Source organism: Nicotiana tabacum, chromosome 23, assembly GCF_000715075.1.
Source record: "Nicotiana tabacum cultivar K326 chromosome 23, ASM71507v2, whole genome shotgun sequence".
NCBI lineage: Eukaryota > Viridiplantae > Streptophyta > Magnoliopsida > Solanales > Solanaceae > Nicotiana > Nicotiana tabacum.
In genome coordinates this window covers 97,925,710-97,950,102 of record NC_134102.1, presented here as the reverse complement: position 1 = coordinate 97,950,102, position 24,393 = coordinate 97,925,710, and the positions used below count along the sequence as shown (strand labels likewise).

Sequence of the window (24,393 nt, the reverse complement as noted above, 5' to 3'; positions counted from 1 at the left end):
ATTTAAGGCAAGTAAAAGGAATCAACAGAAATAGGAAGATTCGTGCGTAATAGAATGAATATAGACGAAATAATGCTAAAAATCAAGCTTGAACCAGTTTTGGTTCGAATCAAAAGAGAATCTGAAACCCTAACCTTAGGAAATCAGCAAGATACGAATGAATCGGGCTTACATGGTTCAAAATAACGTGTTTGGACTTAAGGTCATCCAGATTCAAGAGGTAAAGATCGATTTGGACAGAATCAAAGATGGGGTACTTGCCATGTTTAGGAAAGTACCTAAGTTATTCCATAAAATAGCACCAAATAAGGGAAATATCTCGAGTGAATGGGGAAAGAATCCCATTAGGAACGGGATTTGGGGGGATTTTAGTGAGGCGACAGGATTAGGGTTCATCAGAGGAGGGAAATAGAGGCGACGGATTTGGGAAATGAGGGTTAGGGTTTGGGGGGTGGAGATATAAGGAAAGGGAGGGATCGTTTGTGAGCCGTTGATCATTTTTGATCAACGGTTGGGATTTGAGCGGACTGGATTGGGTTTAATTGAGTGGGTAAGGGTAATTGGGCCAGGGGTATTGGGCTTGGGGTAATTGGGTAGGTTTGGGTAGTTTAGGTCCAAAAATTTAATTGAAAATTGGGGCCAGATTTTAAATACCCAATTTATTAAATAAATAATTTATAAAAAAATGAATAAATAACAAAAATATCATTTGTGCATAAAAATGATTAAAAATAATTATTTAACACTATAAAACTATAAAAGGTTATTTTTTTGCATAAATAAAGTAATTATAAGCATGTATGGGCTATTATTGCAAAATGTGCAATTTTGCCTTAAAAAATGCAAACGTAATTATAACAAATGTACTAAAAATATTTAAAACCTAATATGGGTGTAAATGATAAGTGTAGATGATAAAACCATCATAAAATAATTTGTAAGGTAATTAATAGATATTTATATATAATAAAATGCCGAAATAAATTGATTTAAAGCCATATATATATATATATATATATATATTTGAAAAATATGAGGGAAAAATTGGGTATCAACAACGAGCTTGTACCAAGATCAGAGTCCAACTTCAATAACCAACAACAGTTCATAACCACATAAAGCAAGTGATGAAAGAAGTAACCCAAGGAATAAGTGCTCAGCTAAATCATGATTTTCAAAAATAGTTCTGCCTTTCAAGTGTATCAGTGAAAGTCCCAAGTCATTTACCGAAGTTTCCAAAAATACGAATAAGTTTGAAAACAGAATTTTTTTCCCCAAAATCCTTTCAACAATGATAAAATGTTTTATTTTCTTTCGAGATAGCCAATGGAGAAATGCATCACTATGCCCGTAGGCCAATATGTGTGAAAAGTCATGAATGACGAGATACCGTACAACGTGAGGAAAATACATCTCTATGTCTGTATGTCATGGGTGCATGTCAATGCAATGTATCTCAGTGATAAAACCATATACATACTTCTCAGAGTATCAATTCACTCAGTCCTCCCCATCACTCAGTCCTCACAGTCACTCAATCCTCCCAATCGCTCGGCACTCGCACTCGGCACTCGGCACTCAGTAGGTACCTGCGCTCACTGGGGGTGTGTACAGACTCCAGAGGGGCTCCTTCAGCCCAAGCTCTATAATCTGTACGGACAACTCACAAGCTGTACGGACAACTCACGTGCTATAGTATCAATATCTAGATCCGCATGGACAACTCACGTGCTATAATAAACGTATTTGGCTTGCTGCGGCGTGCAACCCGATCCCATAGTAATAAAGTATATAAAGCCAATATATCTTGTTGTGGCGTGCAGCCCGATCCCATAAGTATCCTCACAATTAGGCCCTCGGCCTCACTCAGTCATCAATCTCTCCAGTCTCTCGGGCTCACAATGTCATGAAACTAGCCCAAAATGATGATATGATGAATCAATAAATTGCAACAGAGACTGAGAGATGATATGAAATGAATGAACATGACTGAGTATGAAATTTTCATTTTAAACAAATAATTCAACAACAATATGACCTCTGTGGGTCTCAATAATACTGGTACATAGTCTCAGCATGATTTTTAATATGATTCTCAGCTCAATTTCTTTAACACATAAAACTACATAGAAAATGCCAAGATTATTTGACTACAAAATTTCACGGAACCAATTACGTCATAATTTCTATAGTGCACGCCCACACACCCGTCACCTAGAATGTGCGTCACCTCCAAACAATTCACATAATACGTATATTCAGGATTCATACCCTCACCTCCAAGATTAGAAGAGTTACTTACCTCAAGCCGTGTAATTTTTTATTCTGCAATGTCTTTTCCTTGTGAATTGGCCTCCAAACGCCTCGAATCTAGCCACAAATAATTCGACTCAGTCAATAAAATTTATTGGAATTAATTCCATAAGAAAATACTAATTTTCCAACAAAATCCGAAATTTAGCTCAAAAATTGCCCGTGGGGCCCACGTCTCGGAACCCGACAAAAGTTGCAAAACCAGAAAGTCCATTCACTCACGAGTCTAACCATACCAATTTTACTCAAATCCGATAACAAAATCCCATTCAAAACCTCAAAATTCTAGTCCAAGAACTCTTTCTCATTTTTCCCAAATTTCCATCTCAAAATACTAATTAATTGATGAAAATAATGATATATTCGTGTATATTGACCAAATCCGCGTTAAAATCACTTACCCCGATGTTTTTCCTTGAGAATCTCTCTGTTTGCCCGAAAAACGGATAGAGTTAAATTTATACGCAATTCTAAGAATACGTGGTATAATTCGGTACAAATCGGAAAAGTAAGTAGAAAAATATCGAATATTGACTGTAAAAAAGGAATGAAATACAAACCAAACTAAGTAGAAAACGATTTATGAACAAGCAAGATGAATCAATGTACAAGACTTACAAAATGATAATTTCTCATGTATCTATATGTGAATATCAATAATCTTTTCAATAAGGGAGTGTGTAGATGCCTCAATGTTCAATTGCCTTTTACAGAAATAATAGCCACTCTTTTATAGTGGAGGGATCCTACTTTGGATAGAATACAAAATACATAGTAAGGATCCCATGATAGATTAGTTAATTTAACTTTTCCTTAATTCCAGTCGAGATTCTCTCCCCAAGTGCGGCTACAACGGCTCTTGTCTCTCAGCTCGATCTTGGTCAGACTTGATATTGGTCGATCTCCAGATTTCGAGCTCGATACTGACTCGAGCTCAATATTGACTCGGGCTCGGTATTGACTCGGGCTCGGTATTGACTCGAGCTCGGATCTTGAGTTCGATAACGCCACTTCACATCATAGTTCGATTTGGACTTGAGCTCGATAATGACTTCGAGCTCGGTATTGACCGATCCCTGAATCTTGAGCTTGGTAACCTGGCTTCAGATCTCATCTCGGTATTGTGAAAACGACCCTCGATCCATTATGTTCCAATCATGACTAATTACATGAAGGGCAAAATCGATTTTGACCGTATACAGATAGTCCCCTCGTTTCTTGGGAAGAATACGGCGAGAAACGACATGATTTTCCAATGATACGACTAGATACACACTGACGTTTGCATCGAGCTCGACCATGACGTATGCGATAACTGTCCCATCAATTTAGTTACCAAGGCATTAAATGTGTGTCAGATGATGGTCGACCACTGCTGATATTGAACTGTCATTGCCAAGTCTATAAATAGCTCCTCTATTTACCATTTTTTACTTTTAGATCTCCAATATCCAAATCTTCTAAGTTCTTTTTCGCATCTTCTGAGTTCTTCATCTGCAAATTTGTGATTTTTCACTGCAAATTTCTTCTCAAAATACAAACTACTTCTGATCTTTGTTCACAAAAGTTTAGATGGCAAAAACGTCAAAAACTGTTCCTCAAAAAGAGAACGCCTCATCATTGAGGCCTACCGGCGACAAAACACCGGTGGAGCCACGACCTGAGGAGTATGTTCCCGGGGTGTGTGTTCTTACTTCTGATTTTAAGATCGATAAAGCCTCTCCGGTTCCCGGTCGATGCGAGCCTGTATCGAGGTATATGTGCTCGATAACTGAGGGATACCTTAAACAGGTAAGGAAAGATTACAACTGGGAGAACAAAGAAGTGATAATCCCGACTCCCGAAGAAGATATTACCACTCATGTGAAAGGGTTTTTAAGTGTTTACACTTACCATTTCACGTTGGGCCCCCTCGACCCTGTTGTCATCATTTTTTGCCGCCAATACCAAGTAACCCTAGGCCAAATCCATCTTTAATTTTGGCGAATCGTTATTCTGATCCGCTTCTTCGTGAGAAAAGTCGAGGGGATGCCTTTCATCCTCGACCACCTTATCATGTTATATATCCCCCGCCTCTATCGAGGTGGGTTATTAAAGCTCCAGCGCTGGGCTACCAAAGTATTGTTCTCGAGCATAGACGAGGACAATGACAGAAGCTGGATGGGCCAGTTCGTTCGAGTGAGGACTTCCTACCTAATCCCGGCCGAGAAGATGCCATTTCCCGAGCAGTGGAACCTGAATCGTAAGTATAATCCCCAAGTTAGTTCCTATCAATTGTTTTGCTCCTTTGCCTTTTCTCATCGATATCCTTTCCCGTAATGTAGTGATTTCTTGGATGCCCGGTGCAATTACTAACCTCAAGAGCTGGGTTCGGGACCTAGCTTCGACCTTTACGTACGTTGAGCCCTCATGGCGCGATCTATCGAAGGGCCGATGGGAGGCCAAAACTCATGGTAAGCCCCTTTTTGCGTCTTTGATGATTTTGTTTGATGCATTTCTTACTTAATGTCCTTTCATACATGCCTTGGCAAAGATGTTGCTTGAGGCCCTTATCTGGTGAGGGGGAGACTTCGATCCCGGCATAAAAACCGGCGAAGGACAGAAAGAGGAAAATAATCTCAACCTCGGAGGATCCCGAACCCAAGAAGAGGACAACTCGTAAGCCGAGGAAGAACATCATTCTCCTAACCGAAGACTCCGTTCAGCGTCTAAGGGATGAAGACGAAGGAGAGGAAGAAGACAATTTCGGGCTGGTAGCCCGAGTAAGAATGAGAACTGAGGCCCCAAAGGCCACTGAATCGGTGAAGGCTGCAGAGATTCCATCTCGAGATGAGGGAGTCTCAGAAAGAGAATCGGGCGAAGTCCTCAAGTCATCGAAGATCGAGGATGCCTCCCACCATAATGAGCCAACAGTGGGTACGACTGTGGGGGCTGATCCCGAGGCTTGCCGAGATGGAGAGATCGCCCCAAGTGATCCACTTGGGGTAATGGAAATTGGAGGCTCCCCGCTGCTACCCTCGTTTTCCGAGGAGATGATTCAAGAGGCTCGGGTCTTAAAGACTCTCTCCATCGAAAGAGGCCACGGAGAGGAAGATCCCTTCCGTGATTATTTTACTGGGGTCGAAGATGCTACTGGCCTGAGTGATTTGGAGGTTTTGAGGAAGGACTTGGGTGAGGCATCGAGCCCTTTCAATGAAGTGCAGCAAGCTCTGAATCGGGTAATCCTTTACTCCTCTTGTTGGTATTACCCTTGTGTTTGTTTTTTTCTTCCTGTCTAACTTCTTTTCTTCTTTCTGCGTAGGCTTCAGTGTTTAATCGGGAAGCATTTTCTCGGTCTCGAACTGAGCTGAGTCGGTATGTGGCCGACCTTCGAGGGCTCACGGAGGAGAGGAATGCCCTTAAACTTCTCTGTAGGTAAAGAGAAGAGGAGATCAAGGACCTCCGAGCCTAGTTGGCCAAGGCTCACCAAGACCAGACCGAGCAGGTAATGAAAATCTTAAAAACTCATGGGCTCGATTCAGGAACGGTGGCTAACATTTCAGCCTCATAGCTGCAGCAGAAGATCGAGATAACCGGGCAGCTCCATGAGGAGGTCGATATGATAAAGGAGGAGACCTTGGATTGGAAAGAAGGTATGGACCGCTTCGCTACAGAAAAGGAAATTGCTTTATCCAAATTATCATCAGCCGAAAGTCAGCTTCGAGGCATAAAGGAAAAAAGCTCAATTCAGTCCAAGAGGATAGAGGAGCTCGAGGCCCGGTTGGCTTCCGAACTTGCAAAGGCCAAGTCTGAAGCTGAAAAGGCAAAGTCCGAGGCAGAGGCGATTGTGGCTGTCTACCGGGTCGATGCTGAAGCCGCTCAAGTACAAGCGAGAGGATAAGGTGAAGTTGATTTAGGAGATACTTAGCACAGCTTAGTCCAGACAGAAGAGTTACGCGGATCAAAAAGTGCGTGATTTATCATTTATGGTAGGAGAGAAGGTTCTCTTGAAAGTCTCGCCGATGAAGGGTATCATGAGGTTCGGAAAGAAGGGAAAGCTGAGTTTGAGGTTCACCGGTCCATTTGAGGTGTTAGAGCGTATTGGAGAGGTTGCTTACAAGCTTTCTTTGCCTCCTAGTCTATCAGGAGTTCATCCGATTTTCCACATGTCTATTCTCCGAAAGTACTATGCTGATAGGTCACATGTGTTAGATTATAGCACAGTTCAGCTAGATGAGAGCTTGGGTTATGAGGAGGAGCCAGTTGCCATTGTGGCCAGGCAGGTCCACCAGTTGCGGTCTAAGAAGATTTCAGCGGTAAACGTCTAGTGGAGGGGTCAACCAGTCAAGGAGGCAACTTGGGAGGCCGAGAAGGACATGCGGAGCAGATATCCACACTTATTATAGAATTCGATTCTAAGAGAGAAAGTTTAGCCAACATACCTTGATGGAGCTCTTTAGTGCTACTAAAACCACCTACTACTCTTACAACTTCAATCTACATCAACATAATTCAATTGGACTAATATTAGTAACAAATTCCATAATTTAGGCCATTTAGACATTTTATCAAACACCTAGTAGGCATAAATCTTTACATCTCTTACCCATAGAATTAGTTCATCCAACTACTATCATTTACCAACAATTTATCCCACCATCATTCTTAAACAATTCATAACTTCCAACATCACATACATGACCATCCAACCATACCCAACCAACAAAATTCCATCAAACAATCACCTTTCAATCTCTACAATGGATATGTATTTAAATTGGAAACTTATGGCTTCCAATCACTATACCATAAGTTTCAATACTTAATTCATACTCATATTCCCATAATATATCCATACATGTAAGTCTAAGGGTGTAGGATTATCTTTTGGAAGAAATCTTGCAAAACCCTCCTTTGAGTTCTTGAAGAACTTTCTTGAAGATCTATGTATTTTATTGAGGATTGAGTTAGTTTTTGGGTGGAATTGATGGAATGAAACATAAAATTAGTAGGGATTACTCACCTTGAAGATGGGGGGAGTTGGAGGTCTTGAGAGAATGGAGGAAAACCCCAAAGTTCGGCCAAGAGAAATGGGGTAAAATGAACCCCGAAATGAGTATATAGCATTTCGGGCGCCACAGGTGGCGTAGGGCGCTGCCTGTGGCGCTGGTTCCAGTAGCTAAAAGATCCCAGCGCCAGGGATAGCGCCCCGTGCTGCCCTGGGTGCTGGCGACGGGAAATGGTTTTTCCTGACACGGGAATAGGCATAACTCTCTCATACGATGTCCGAATTCGACGCTTCTTTTGCTATGGCTCCGTAATTTCAATACAGATCTAATGCTTCAATCAAAACTGAATTTGGAGCTCATTTGATTATTGTGATACCACATATACTCGAAGAAGTGATGTCGAAACATCCTAGAAATATCCAAATTATATTCCAGGCATACGCCCGAGTCCAAAATCACCATCCGGACCTAACGAAATTATCAAAACTCCGATTCGAGGTCGAATACAAAAGAAAACTCAAACTTGATCATAAATACCATGGGTCTCCTTTAATACTAGAATACATTATTCCCGAATACCGTTGTCGCACTTTAAAATCTTAAATCATTAGAAAATTTTAACGGGGCCTTACAAATTCATTTGCGAAATTTTACGAGGTTTTACACTTAAGCACTTCAAAATTTTCCGGGGTGTTACATACTCTATATATTTGTTTCTCCAATCCCAGGTTAGACTTGTGGAATTTATTTCGACGTGACCTTCTTCGATTACCGATTTTATGAGTTGTACGACAGTTCTCGAGTTGAGTTCGTCATCTTCGACCGATGAACCTAAGTTCGCAAGAGCGTCAGCCTCGCTGTTCTGTTCTCGGGGTACATGTTGCAAAGTCCATTCTTTAAAGTGATGTAGAGTCACCTGTAATTTATCCAAGTACCTTTGCATTCGATTTTCTCGGACTTCAAAAGTCCAGTTAACTTGGTTTACCACGGGGAGGGAATCACACTTAGCTTCTATGATCTCTGCTCCCGAGATCCTAGCTAGTTCGAGACCTGCAATCATGGCCTCATACTCGGCCTCATTGTTAGTCAATTTTGTAGTTCTGATAGACTGTCTAATTACATTACCTATGTGTGATTTTAGTATAATGCCTAATCCGGATCCCTTCGTGTTCAAGGCACCGTCCGTGAAAAGCTTCCCGATTTTATAAGTAGCTCTCTTTCAATCTCGGGCATGAGGTTTGGCGAAAAGTCAGCGATGAAGTTTGCCAAGATTTGAGACTTGATAGCAGTTCGGGGTCGATACTCGATATCGTATCCGCCGATTTCTATGGCCCATTTGGCCAATCGACCCGAAAGCTCGGGTTTGCACAAAATGTTTCGAAGAGGATAATTGTTACAACATGTATCGGGTGAGATTGAAAATATGGTTTTAATTTCCTAGAGGCACTTATTAAAGCAAGCGCTAATTTTTCTAAGTGTGGATATCTAGTTTCGGCCTCGCCTAAGGTCCGACTGGCATAATAAATAGGGAATTGCGTACCTCGTTCTTCTCAAACCAGGACTCCACTTACCGCTATATCTGAGACAGCTAAGTGCAAGTAAAGCTGTTAGTCCACTTTCGGGTTATGAAGCAGAGGCGGGCTCGATAAATACCCCTGTAGTTCTTCCAAAGCGTGTTGGCATTTCGGAGTCCATGCAAAGTTGCTTCTCTTCTTAAGTTGTGAGAAACATCGGTGGCTCATATCTGAGGATCTCGAAATGAATCGTCCCAAGGCGGCTATTCTCCCCGTTAAACTTTGTACAGACTTCACATTATCCACTACCGTGATGTCCTCGATAGCTTTGATTTTATCGGGGTTGATTTCGATTCCTCGGTTGGATACCATGAAACCAAGAAACTTGCCCGAGCCAACCTCGAATGCACATTTTTTGGGGTTGAGCTTCATATTATACTTCTTTAGCATGTCGAAAGTTTCCTGCAAATGCTTTAAATGGTCCTCTGCTCGCAGGGACTTAACTAGCATGACATCAATATAAACTTCCATTGATTTTCTTATTTGTTTTTCGAACATTCGATTTACTAGGCGTTGATAAGTTGCACCATCATTTTTAGACCGAATGACATTACGTTATAACAATAGGTGCCGTATTTAGTGACAAACGAGGTTTTTTCTTGATCCTCCAGGTTCATTTGTATCTGGTTGTACCTAGTGTAGGCATTGAGAAAACTGAGAGTCTCGTGGCCGGCCGTGGCATCGATCATATGATCGATGCTAGGTAAAGGAAAGGAATCCTTAGGGCATGCTTTGTTCAAGTCTTTATAATCTATACATATTCTAAGTTTGTTTCCTTTCTTAGGGACCACCACCACATTTGCTAGCCATTTGGGGTATTTAGCTTCTCGGATAGATCCTATTGTAAGACGTTTGGTTACCTCGTCCTTGATGAAGGCATGTTTGACCTCGGACTGGGGCCTTCTTTTTTGCTTTATCGGATGGAATTTTGGATCCAAGTTTAGTCTATGAGTGGCTATCTCCGGTGGGATCCCTGTTATGTCGAGATGGGATCAAGCGAAACAGTTCATGTTAGCTATAAAAAACTGAATAAGCTTTTTCCTGAACTCGGGATCTAACCCCATACCCAGTTATACCTTTCGCTCGGGCAGATGTTCGACTAGCGTGATTTGCTCCAGTTCTTCGATCGTTGACTGGGTAGCATCGGTATCATCGGGGACCACAAAGGATCGAGGGATCCTATAGTCATCGCCTTCATTAGTCTTCTGATTCTCTAGTTGAGTCGAGGCTAACGTTTGTGATTGCTATTTTGTATCCTGTTCACCCTTAGAATCTGATCCCTTTATCGATGATAGTGTACATATCGGAATTACCTCATCGATGGCGAACATTTCCCTTGCGGCCGATTGCTCTCCGTAGACCGTTTTGACTCCCTCCAATGTTGGGAATTTCAGAACCTGGTGGAGGGTTGAGGGTACAACTCTCATATTGTGGATCCACGTCCTTCCAAAATGAGCGTTATACCTCATGTCGCCTTTGATCACGTGGAATTTCATTTCTTGGATGGTCCCAGCCACGTTTATTGGTAGGACTATCTCGCCCTTAGTAGTTTCACATGCCATATTGAATCCGTTTAGAACCAGGGTTGCGGGCACGACCTGGTCCTGTAGACCGAGTTGCTCTACGACCTTCGATCTAATAATGTTGGCCGAACTACCTGGATCAATTAACACACGCTTAACTTGGGTTTTATTCAAAAGTACAGATATTACCAGTGCATCGTTATGGGGTTGCATGATTCCTTCTGCGTCTTCATCACTAAAGGACAAGGTTCCTTTAGGTGTGTAATCCTGAGGCCTAGATCGCTTCTCTCTTTAAACCGACATCTTAGTGTGTTTAAGCATCGCCCCCTAGGGGATATCGATCCCACCGATGATCATGTGGATGATGTGTTGTGGCTCTTCTTGTTCGTTTTTTCTGAAATCCCTATTTTTGAAATGGTTTTTGGCCTGGTCACTTAAAAATTCTCGAAGGTGCCCTTTATTGAATAACCGGGCTACCTCCTCACTCAATTGCCTACAATCTTCTGTTCCGTGGCCATGAGTGCCATGATATTCGCATATTTGGTTGGGATTCCTCTGGGCTGGATCGGTCTGCATAGGTCTAGGCCATTTAGTATCTTTGATGCGTCTGATAGCCGATACGATGGCAGATGCATCGATGTTGAAGTTATATTCCGATAATCGCGGTGCTTCCTTAGGTCCAGTATGCCTGTCAAACCCATTCTTGTTCATCAGCCCTCGAGACCCTTGGCCTCGGTCACTTCTTTTATTGCTTTGTACGAGGTTACATCTTGGTTCGTTACCCCTATAATCTCCACTATATGGCCGGTATCAGTCCCTGATCGGCCTTTGCTCTCTGTTGATGTCCCTTTTAATAACGGACCCAGAACCCAACTGGTCGTCTTCGACTCTAATCTTTGATTGATACCGATTGTAAACATCGGCCCAGGTAACAGTTGGGTACTCGATCAGGTTCTGCTTCAACCGTCGTGAAACTATCGAGCTTCGTTCGTTCAGACCTTGAGTGAAAGCTTGAACAGCCCAATCGTCTGTGACTGGTGGTAGGTCCATTCATTCCATTTGGAAACGAGATACGAATTCTCTTAGCATCTCATTATCCTTTTGTCTTACCTTGAAAAGATCCGACTTCCTAGTTTCGACCTTTATGGCTCCAACGTGTGCTTTTACGAATGAATCTGCAAGTATCGCAAAAGAATCGATAGAGTTAGACGGTAAATTATGATACCATATCATTGCTCCCTTTGACAGGGTTTCACCTAATTTTTTCAATAATACAGATTCGATTTCGTCTTCCTCTAGATCGTTCCCTTTAATGGCACATATGTAAGAGGTGATGTGTTTGTTGGGGGTCGGTCGTTTCATTATACTTAGGAATTTCGGGCATGCGAAACTTCTTGGGGATCAGTTTCGGAGCTGCGCTCGGGGGGAAAGACTTTTGTACGAATTTTTTGGAATCCAAGCCTTTCAATATCGGTGGTGCCCCCAGGATCTGGTCAACCCTGGAGTTATACGTTTCCACTTTTTTGTTATTTGTTCAATCCTCCTTTCCACTGACTCTATTCATTTTGTCAGTTCCTCGAGCATCTTAATGATTTCGGGATTAGTCCCCGATTCTTGCTCATTCGACCTCATTACAACTGGCCCCGTTTTGTGGGTGACTTCTTGGGGTGGACTGGGCTCGAGCCTGGTCGGTGCCTGGGTTTGGCTCTACAACTGGGCTATTGCTGCTTGTTGAGCTTGCAATATTTTGAAAATCATACGCAAGTTGATTCCGTTTTCCTCAGCGTTTTGGGTATTTCGAGTTGTAGATTGAGTTCGACCTTGAATGCTATTTTTAGTGTCGGAACGTTGGTTTGCCTCAATGGCCACATGTGAATTAACGTCTATTGGCTCTTCGACCCGAGCTCCAACAAGATTGACAAGTGGCCTTTCGCCCCCGGGCATTAAGTTAATGTTTTCATCTTGAAGGCCAGCTTCGTTGTCGATAGGTAGGGCAATTAATTGAGAATTCGTCGTTTTCAGCCTGAAATCAAAGACACTTTCAAGAGCAAGTGTAAAATAGTGTGTTTTACAGAGATTTGTACCAAATAACCACTGTTATCCTTAGCCCCACGGTGGGCGCCAAACTGTTTACTTGAAAAATTGATAGAGTTGAATTTATATGCAGTTCTAAGGATACGTGGTATAATTCGGTACAAATCGAAAAAGTAAGTAGAAAAATATCGAATATTGACTGTAAAAAGGAATGAAATACAAACCAAACTAAGTAGAAAATGATTTATGAACAAGCAAGATGAATCAATGTACAATGCTCACAAAAGGATAATTTCTCCTGTATCTATATGTGAATATCAATAATCTGTTCAATAAGGGAGTGTGTAGATGCCTCAATGGTCTCATAATTATACTTGAACATATACTAAGTAGTAAATGGGAAAACAGGGTTGTAATACTCAAAACAACCGGCCGGGTCGTTATATTCTCCCCCGCTTAAACATACGTTCGTCCTCGAACGTGACAAGAGTTGTTTCCAAGCCATCACATCACTATTCCATCTTACCACGCATATACCCGGGGTGATCCCACGCCACCCTATTCCATGGACCTGAAAACACAACACAATTGAAGATCATTACGTTAACCTTAGTCCGTAAACTTATAACCCAATTTCAACATCCAGAATTTCTTACAAAACCCGAGTCTCACATCTACACATTGTATAAGTTTGAACAAGCTGTATCAAGCCATAACCATAACCCCTGATATAATCACATTACACACTACACAACTCGTAAACTTGCAGCACTATTCCCGATTACCGTAACTACTCAAAACCAACCCGGTACTGATATTAAACCCCATATCAAACAAAACCTCTTTCCAAAACCTTCGTACACTGCTGATAATGGAAGAAACATGTGGAAATCTCATGACCCCTTATCAGATCAACAAGTCATGGAGCTCTCTCGCCCCAACTATAATCATAATCACTTCCTAAGCCGACTTTCAATTTTATACTCCAGAATATACCGTAATCAAACCTGATAGTACCCATTCCAGGTCCAATGAACTTATATTATTAAACACAACTATCCCACAGACACGCCACATCAATATAACTCCAGCCACCACTGCGCAATCCGTGTACCCAAATATTGGGAGATGTCTCAAGGAAAAGAACCATATTGCAAGTTCAACAAGCACCACCACAACCACAATGTTACAACCAACTCCTTAAATTTCGTGAAGAGGATAACTATAGGCGCATGAGCACAATTGTAGAGGAAGGAAATTAATGAATCAGATAAATTATCATAGAAATAAAATTCTCACACACGGCACAGACAACTCACGTGCCAATAATATGAATCGCCTGACATGGTCACAGGCCTCCAGTCCAGCATATCATACATGAGCAATTAAACAAGTACACTTGTATATGATAATGAAATAAGATTCTCATGCTCCTGGATTGGTATAAATAACACGTTTCTCACACTAAAATCATGGTAGAAACCATCAAGAACACTTTGAAATCTATCTGCACATAACCAAGCTATTAGAACTAAATTCCTCTAACTTGACCAAACCACGTAGGTCACCAAAACCCAAGAACATTTCCACCAAAATATCTGTAGAGTCTCACCACATCATAATTACCCCTATAAATACCACAACCGAAATACCCACTCTGAAAATGCCTTATTTGAGTCTAAGGCCGTTTCATTCACCTTCCTGATACTGAAATATAAAATTCATAATGATATCTAAAAAATGCCACAAGTCTAGACATCATCCAACATTAATCTCAGATTTTAGCCATAATCAAATCCGCCAAAAATTCTCAATTGTTACATATTAATCTCGAATCCATTAGAACTTTCTCGAGAGTCACCCCCTTTGTTCAAATCCACATTACACCGCCCAAATGGGCCAAAAGACACGTGACCCATTAGCACAACAAGACTCAAAGAAGTAACTCTACTTTAATACCACCTATCAAATTCATACACCGTGCACACTACATCATTCACAAATAACAACTCACTCATCCCATGATTTTCATATACTCATAAGGCGCAATATAACCTATATCCAGAAATTTCCTTACTCGAGTCATTCTCGAACTCCACCTCTGCAAGTCATCACTGATTCCCAAGTATACTTCAGACCAAAACAAAAATATTTGACACATAACCATGAATTGAATTGTCAATAGCAGGCTCCCCCACTTGGCTCAAAGCCATCAATTAAAACACTCGATAATTCGCAGTACCCATACTCTATTACTGCCTTACAACATCGGAGTGGCCAAAATAGTGAGACACCCTAACACAAGGTATTAAGCCTTCAAGTACGTTTCTAATTAAAACGAGAAAAAAAGAAATCGCAACTGCATGCCAACATAGACTAGTTAAATTTTCCTACTCCAAGCTAGAACATTAAAGCAAAGGAAGCATCAAAATCTAATGAATATCGATATGGTTGTGCACATTTAATTGGAACAAAATCTAGAGTGAAACCTCTCAAGTCTCAGGTCTTTGGGGGATAGGATACCCATGAGTAGTTTCAGAAAGGGTGAATATGTACGAACTTGAAATGACAAAACATTGGTAGAAAAAACCACCTAGACTCTATAGGGGAATTAGATTTATAGGACTTTTGAACACTTAAAGCAATTTATAAGACAAAAGTGTTAAAATTGGTGTAAAAAGGACACTTTCATTGTTAGTGTTTAATATTTATAACTAGGTTTAAAAAAAATTCCAAACTTTTACAACTATTACAACTGCCCCAAATGGGCCCCACCCTCTCTGAAAAAACGAAAACCCTCCCCAGCTCCTATTCCCGCTTCCAGCCCCCATTCCTAATTCACCAAAATCTACATTTTTCCTCTTGTTGTTGTTGTTGTTGTTGTTGTTGTTGTTGTTGTTGTTGTTGTTCTTGTTCTTCTTCTTCTTCTTCTTCTTCTTCTTCTTCTTCTTCTTCTTCTTCTTCTTCTTCTTCTTCTTCTTCTTCTTCTGTGTTCAATCTCTTCTTCTTCTTTCTTTAATCCCGACATTATTTTTTCACAGATCTTCGTCTTTGAGGTTCTTGTTTTTTGTTGAGAAAGATTGGTGAAAAAAGAACAAGAACAATTGGAGATTGACCCTTGTACGATTAAGAAACACTTGATCGTGATTTGCTAAATTGACTTGTGCATTATCTCAAGGGAGATATTCAGTCTATTCGTCATTGTTGGTAAATAAAGATTGGTGTTTAATCTTATTTTTTTCGTCTGCAGATATCAGGTTTTTTGTGATTCTTTAAACATTCGGTGAGATGTTTCAAACATCAGGTGAGATGTTTAAAACATTCTGTGAGATGTTTAAAAGATCCTGATATAATTTTAGGTAGTTGTTTCAAACATCCTGAACGTCCATTCAGGATGTTTCAAACATCCTCTCACGATATTTCAAACATCCTAAGTATATTCTCAAGATGTTTTAAACATCTTCTTAGAAAGTTTGAAACATCATTAGGATGTTTGCAAAAAAGTTGATTATTTATACCAATTATTTATATATTTGTGATATTTCCAGGTATTCCATTACAAAATGGTTAATTATATTGTATTTGGAGTTGATTGCCATGGTAAAAGGGTGGAGTGTTCTACCCGTTTTACCTGGCGTTCGAAGAGTAAAGGGACAGTTCTAATAAAGGTGTGTAGAGATGTTACGTATGATGAGTTTGTTGACAAGATTATTGCCGGTTGTGAATTAACTTGTTATCCGAGTGATATCTCCATAACTTACATGCATAGCATTTGTGAAAAGCACAAGAAAGTAGCTCCATTAAAATAAAGAATTATGATTGTTTGAGCTATTTTTGGAAGATGAAAATACGCCCATTCTAAGGGTATCTGTGGTTGAAAGATCGGTAAAACTTACAAATTCACCTCCAATGGAACAACATGATAGCCATGGATTGGATGATATTGAAGAAGATCTTTTGAATATCGATATTCCAAAAATGGATCATTTGAATATGGATATTCCAGAAACCGAAGAAGAAGAATATGCAAACTTTCCTGGAGTTGAAGGCAACTCACAAGTGGTAGAACCGACAACACAAAGCAGCCACAATTATGAAGACGACACAAAGTTTTATAAGGGTTTAAGTTTCAAAAACAAGCGCGAGCTAGTTGTGTCATTGAGCTTGCTTCCTTGAAGGCTCCTTTCTGTTTCAAATCAAGAGTACTAAATTTGTGTACTGTGTCAAATGTGTAGACAATAATTGCAAGTGGTAGTTGCAAGCCATCAAATATATAAGTACTGACAGGTTTTATATTACGAGGTACAAGAATAAGCACACATGCGGGTCATAATATCTTACAGAAAAGCATCCACACACCTCATCGGATGTCATTGATGAATACATCCATTCTAAGTTTGAAGAGGGCAGAGTTCCATCTAACAAAGAAAATATGGAAATGGTTCATTTAGATTTGGGTTGTAATGTTAGTTATTGGAAATGTATGAAGGGAGTCATATTGCAAAGGCTATGGTAAGGGGAACTCCAGAGCACGAGTATGCAATTTTAGATGCGTACCGATACGCGCTTAGGAAGGCAAATGAAGGAAGCAAGATGGAATTGAAGCTTGATAACTGTGGGAAGTTTCAGTACTTTCTTATAGCTTATGAATCTTGGAGTCAGGGGTTTTTGTTTATGAGGAAAGTCATCGCCGTTGATGGGACATTTTTGATAGGAAAGTATCGTGAAGTGTTGTTGTCTGCCGTAGCACAGGATTCAGAGAACCATATTTTTGGTGTGGCATTTTGTGTAGTAGACAAGGAGTGTGATGCCGCATATGAATATTGTTTTGAACAATTGTCCAGCATACACCCCGACAGTGTTGAGTTGTGTATAATTTCTGATAGGCACATAAGCATACCAAATGGGAACTCAAACTTTTACCCTAAGGCTCATCACAAATTTTGCATGAGGCACCTTGCTGAAAATATTCGCAAAATTTTTTATTGCGGCGATTTGCTTCACCATTATTATTCTGCAGCTAAGGCATATAGGATTGATGAGTTATAATGTCCCGGCCAGTCATTTTGAGTATTACAGCCATGTTCCCTAATTTACTGCTCAATTTATGCTTTACAGTGGTTATGTAACTTGCCGGGATAATTGGTTCGGTTCCGGTGAGGTTTTGAAATGAATTGAGACACTTAGTCTCCAAATTAAAACTTAAGTTGAAAAGGTTGACCGGATATTGATTTATGTGTAAATGACCCCGGAATAGAATTTTGATGATTCCAATAGCTCCGTATGGTGATTTTGGACTTAGGAACGTGTACGGAAAATTATTTGGAAGTCTGTAGTTAAATTAGGTTTGAAATGGCTAAAATAGAAATTTAAGTTTGAAAGTTTGACCGAGGAGTTGACTTATTGATATCGGGATCAGAATTTGATTCTGAAAATTGGAATAGGTCCGTTATGTCATTTATGACGTGTGTGCAAAATTTGAGGTCAATCGGACTTGAATTGATAGGTTTTGGCATCGAATGTAGAAGATGGAATTTCTTAGTTTCATTAGGCTTAAATTGGGATGTGATTCATGATTTTAGCGTTATTTGATGTGATTTGAGGTTTCGACTAAGTTCGTATGATATTTTAAGTCTTGTTGGTGTATTTGGTTGAGGTCCCGGAGGCCTCGGGTGTGTTTCGGACCAAGTTTGGCTGGATTGTTGCTGTTGGTTTGCTGGTGCTGATGTTGTTCTTCGCAAACGCGAAGGGACTCACATGTTCGCGAAGGTTCGAGGGGCAAAGCTACGCGTTCGCGATTGAGGCCTCGCATTCGCGAAAGGGAAAGACGGCCTGGGGGAAGTTGGTCTTCGCGTTCGCGGTGGAGAGGACGCGTTCGTGATTGAGTAGCCTGGTGAAGCATCGCTTTCGCGAGGTCAGGCTCGCTTTCGCGAAGAAGAAAATTTGGGCAGCACATTTTTGTGCTTCGCGAATGCGAGGCAAGGGTCGCATTCGCGAAGAGGAAAGACCTGGACAGAAAGTTTAAGTTCTGAATTTTGACGATTTTAAGCTCGAAAATAGGCAATTTTCGGGAGATTTTCAAGGAAAACAATGGGTTAGGTGTTCTTAACTCAACATTGGTCAAATTACCCGAATCCATGGTTGTTATTAAAATTTAATTGGTGATTTATGTGTTTAATTTGAAGATTTAAGGGTTGAGTTGATGTCAAAATTTGGTAAAATTTATATGGTTAGACTCGTGGTTGAATGAGCGTTCATATTTTATAACTTTTGTCGGGTTTCGAGTCATGGGCCCCACGAGCAATTTTTGACTTAGATTTCATATTTTGTTGAAAAATTAGTATTTTCATATGAAATTAATTCCAATAGTTTATATTGACTGAATTGAATTAATTGCGATTAGATTCGAGGTGTTTGGAGACCGATTCGCGAGGCAAGGGTATAACGGAGTAAATAATTTTACGGTTTGAGGTAAGTAATATTTCTAAACATGGTTCTGAGAGTATGAATCCCTGAATTTTTGTGTTAGATCAATTGTTGGAGGTGATGCACATACTAGGTGACGAGCGTGTGGGTGTGCACCATATAAATTGTGACTTAAATCAATTCTGTGGAGTTGTAAAATTAAAGAACCATGTTGTTATCCGAATATTCTCCACGTGTGAGGGAAATTGAGCTGAGATTCGTATTAAAGATCATGATTGGGCTATGCGCCGATATTTTGGGACCCACAAGGTTGTGTTGCTATTGAATTTAATTGTTTTAAAAATGTACATTTGATACTCAGTCATGTTCATCCATTGTGAGGATATTTATAGGATCAGGGTTACCCACCTGCAACAGGCGATATCGGCTATATATATATTATTAATATATGGATCGGGGCTGCCCGCCTGCAGCAGGCCATATCGGCTTTATATCACGCTTGGGCTGAAGGAGCCCCTCCGGAGTCTCACCCCCCACAGTGAGCGTAGATGATTTATATTCGGGATGGACTTCCCAAGGCATGGTCTTGCCTTACTTATTTATATTTGTGATGAATTTCTCTGGACATGGATCTTGTCTGAATCATTATAATTTGGGGAAAACTTTACCACATGGGCTGGATTTGGCCTTATACGGTACTGAGTCACTGACTGTCAGTTGATGTGTATATATATACGGGTTAGAATTTCCCTGGGCTGGATTGGCCATATACAGTACTGAGTGACCGAGTAATTTGGGATCGTGAGTACACGAGGTTTTCCCACTGAGATGTCATATTCCTCATATCATTCAGTATTGATCTATTTTTCTTGTATTGAGTTTAACGGTTGAACTTGAAAGCATTGCCTACATTTCTGTACTGTTATTTCTATACTGGACTGCCTGTTGAGCTCGTCACTACTTTCATCCCAAAGGCTAGTCTTGTTACTTATTGAGTTGGTTGTACTCATACTACACTCTGCACCTCGTGTGCAGATCTAGGTGCTTCTGGACACGACGACTGTTAAATCTCAGAGTATTATCAGTTGGAGACTATCAAGGTAGCTGCCTGGCGTCCGCTGACCTTGACTCTCTTTCTTTCAGTTATTGTACTATTCTATATTTTCAGACAGTGATTTTATCAATCGGACTTTGTTATCATTTAGATACCCATGTACTTGTGTTCTTTTATACCTTTAAGTACCTTAATTTCTTCAAACATCTTGATAGATGTTTCAAACATCTTAAAGTAGTTTGATGTTGATGCTATTATCTCCTTGTGTTTTTTTCACCTTCAACTACCATCTAATTTCTTCAAACATCCTGATAGATAATGATGTTTAAAATATCTAACGCAGATGTTTCAAACATCTATCAGGATGTTTGATATTTATTATCATTAAATCTACAAGATCAATAGGTTGACGATCAGTCATTTGAAGTATTTAATAGGTTGATATTTACTTTTTCATAAGGTCAATAGGTTGATTATTAATTATTAGACCTATTTACTATATCAATTTAATAGGTCGATGCATAATTATCCACAAGATCAATAAGTGGACGATAAATTATTCGAAGTATTAAATAGGTTGATGTTCGCAAGGTCAATAGGTTGACGATCAATTATTTGACGTATTTAAATATTTTATGTTTAATTATCCATGAGATCAATAAGTTGACGATCAATTATTCGAAGTATTAAATAGGTTGATGAATAATTTCGTAAGGTCAATATGTTGACGATCAATTATTTGAAGTATTCAATTATTCTATGTTTAATTATTCATAAGGTCAATAGGTTGATGATAAATTATTTGAGTATTCAATATGTTGACGTATAATTATCCACAAGATCAATATATTGATGATCAATCCTTTGAGTATTTAATTATTCCACATTTAATTATTCACAAGATCATTAGGTTGACGATCAACTATTTGAAGTATTAAGTAAGTTGATGTTTAATGGTAATTTGATGTTGATGTTGATGTTATTATTTCCTTGTATTTTTTTCTGCCTTCAACTACCATCTAAATTTCTTCAAACATCCTGATAGATGTTTGAAACATCTGTGTTAGATGTTACAAATATCATTGGGATGTTTCAAACATCCTAAGGATGTTTGAAATATCTAACACAGATATTTTAAACATCTATCAGGATGTTTGATATAGATTGTGGTTAAATCTACAAGATCATTATGTTGAAGTATTCTTAGGTTAATCAATAGGTTAATGTTTAATTATAATGCTTATTTATCCATAGGATCACTCGATTAAATATAACTTATTAATTTAACAATAATCGGGAGAAAACATCGTGATAGATATTTAAAACATCTTTTGAGATATGTTCAATGTTAGGGCCAAACATCCATCAAGATATGTTCCAAATATCCATTAAAACCATCCAAAAAAAATCAGATAATATCCGTAAAAATAAACTTAAACAATAAAATTGGTAAATCATCCATTTATATCATCCAGAAATAATATAAAAATATGCATCAATTACAAATCATATCATGGTTCCATGTTCTTATGAAAGATATCTACAGCCATTTTCTCCCTGAACTCGCTAACAATGTTGCCATTCATCTTGTCCATCGGAGTGTTGGTATTGAGGTGCTCAATGAATATTAAGGACCATGCTCCACAACTACTATATGTGTCATCTCGTGGAAGATCAAAGACCCTTTCAGGTATCCAATCATTGTTCAAGGATTCTTTAGGCAAGTGCATGAAAAGGCCATATGATCGGAGGTATCTTGGGAGCATTGTGCTAATGGAATACAAAAATTCACCCAACTTTTCATCAGTGTACACATAGGTATTGCAGTCGCAAATAAGCATCTTTGACTCTTCAACAAGAAATACAACTGTGACATAATGGTTCCTCTCAATGTTGTATACATAGAAGATCCTTTTTGCACCATTTCAAGGTCAGCCACCACAGAAAGGCATCTCTCCTCGAGCATACTTTAGATCATCCTTATGAAATTGGTACTCATTCAAGATCATAGGAAGAGATGGAACAACATTCACCTTGTCCACCTCATCACACAGAGTACTATAGCGTTCCTTTAAGATATAAAGAAAATTACAATCCATATATCTGCTTGATCATAGTGCTTGGGGTATCTTCTGTGCCTAATACGCATAAGAGCCAAGAAATCCTCCATGTACTAGTATTAAACATCAAACATCCATAAGCATCAGTTACAGATCCATTAGGATATTTCAAACAGCTTACAAGATGTTTCAAACATCTTACAGGATGTTTCAAATATCTTACAGAACATCTTACATTGGAGCAAGAGAAATAATGAAGCATTAGTTTAATTCAAGGGAAATGTATCTGGTACTTAGTTCATGATACTAAAGACATGCAACACTTCTGACTATAACTTTCTAATAGAGATACAGAAAATTTTGAACATTGTACTTGCAAAAACTAATCTTATTGTGGATCAATCAATTCAGCAAACCATACACAATTAATCCTAGAGGATATTTCAAACTGGGAAGTAAAAATCAAATCAAGATGAAAGGGTTATGAATATGTACCTTATCCTGAATCTTGAATGTTCTTAAAGTCGTCATAATTGAACATTCCCCTATATGAATTGTATCTCAGGCCCCCTATTTTTTGATAAATATCATGAGGGCATTTCTCCTCTCCCAGTCAATCGGTTTATAAATATCAACTTTCAGCCTCTCCTCACTGACTGCTATGGAGGTTTCTTCTGTTCCAGTTTTCTTACTCTTTTTGTTCCTTTTTTTTTTCTTCAGTTTAAGGATCCTGAATAACTCGGAGAAGAACCACATGTCTCTTTGATAGCTTTTGAACCAAGTCATCCATTGTCTTGTGCATAGAGTTCAACTGATCATTCACAAGGTTCAACTGATGCTACATGTCATCCCTCCACTTTATTTGCTCCTTTTTCTTTTCCTGACAATCAAGGCATATGCAAGGACAATGGCTACTAGATGTATCCGTAACAATATGATCTTTTATTTCATCATCCATTTTTTTCATAGAAGCAACTCCTCTGCCATCATTATAATTAGAACCCTCCCCCTGCCATTATCATCATTAAAGTGCATTCCACCATCTCCATCATTGTCATCAACAATTTCTTCTCCCATTTTACCATCTGCACCAATAGATTTTTCTATTCTATCATGATATCCTCCAATCACATGGCTATCTCCAACTTGTAGGGTTTGCAGATTACCCTTCTCTATCTTAAGGGCACAACTCAAATGCCTTAAGACTGTCACTCCATCCAACTCTTTACTTAGGTTATCTATCATCATGTCCTCTTTGTCAGATAACATAACAATATTTTGGATGTAAGGCTCCATCTTTTCAGCCTTTGTAGGGTAAAGAAAATGGTGTACCATCTGGGTAGATAAAAAAAAATTATAAGCAAAAAATATTAGAGGCATGCTTGATGTTTAAAATACTATCTGCAGTATATTTAAAAAACATCCACATGTTATTTGAAAGATGTTTTAGCCATTATGTGGATATTTCAAATGTCCTGTGGATGATTTTTGAAAGATGTTTCAAACGTCTTGTGGTTGTTTCAAACAACCTGTGGAGATGTTTCAAACATCTAATGTTTGAAATATCTTTCAAACATTAAACATCTATCAAAATGAGCCTTACTGGACGATCTTTGATTTGAAATAGATCAGACATGTCTTTTTCTATTTTTTCAAATAGCCACCTCTTCATCCTCAGCAATGTCCTCTCTTTTGGCCGCAATTGAGGTATGGCTTCAAATGCCCAAGCCTACATTGTGTGATAAAAAAGTAAATAGAAAATTATATAAATAACACTAAAATAGAAGTAATGAACAAGATTTATTTAGTTACTATGAAAGCCCAAGGAAATCCGTAGAGGTTATACGAGTCACCCTTAGATTGTTGACGCTCTTTCATATCTTTCATAAAATAATCAACAGTCAATCGGAAACTACTTCGGCCCCATGGATAATTGTAAAAATCCTCTTCTATGGAGGCCAATATAACTGTAGTTTCGGACACACCATAGTTCGAATCCTTTGCCAATAAAATACAGTGGACAAACCAAATCAAGCATAATGTATACTTGTATTTATTTGGATTCAGATTTGATCAAATCAAGCACTATTTTACCAGTCACAAACCTTTTTTCCTTTGGCAATAAGTTTTCACAACTCTTCACCATCAAGAAGGTACTTTTGAAGCTTCGAATTCATGTAAGAATGTCCACAATTGAGTCCAGTCATTATGGCGAACTCACGAAGGCTGAAGTGAATTGGTAATCTTTTATAATCAAACCATAACTCCTAGGTCTTCTCACACAATACTCTACGGAGTAGAAAGTAATGCACTATAGATGCTTGAAATAGTGGCCTCTTAGGCAAATCCAAAAAGTACCCGAAAGGACTACTCAACTTGTTTTCGACGCCCTCATCCTGCAACAACTTTCAAAACTCATCC

General features: G+C 39.2%; 1 protein-coding gene across 1 annotated transcript; it reads left to right on the top strand.

The window, feature by feature from the left end:
* Window positions 1–16,911: 16,911 nt before the first annotated feature.
* Window positions 16,912–17,481, top strand: LOC107759461 (uncharacterized). Its single transcript, XM_016577408.2, has one exon. It carries the CDS (start codon window positions 16,912–16,914, stop codon window positions 17,479–17,481), a length of 570 nt encoding a protein of 189 aa, XP_016432894.2.
* Window positions 17,482–24,393: the final 6,912 nt, after the last annotated feature.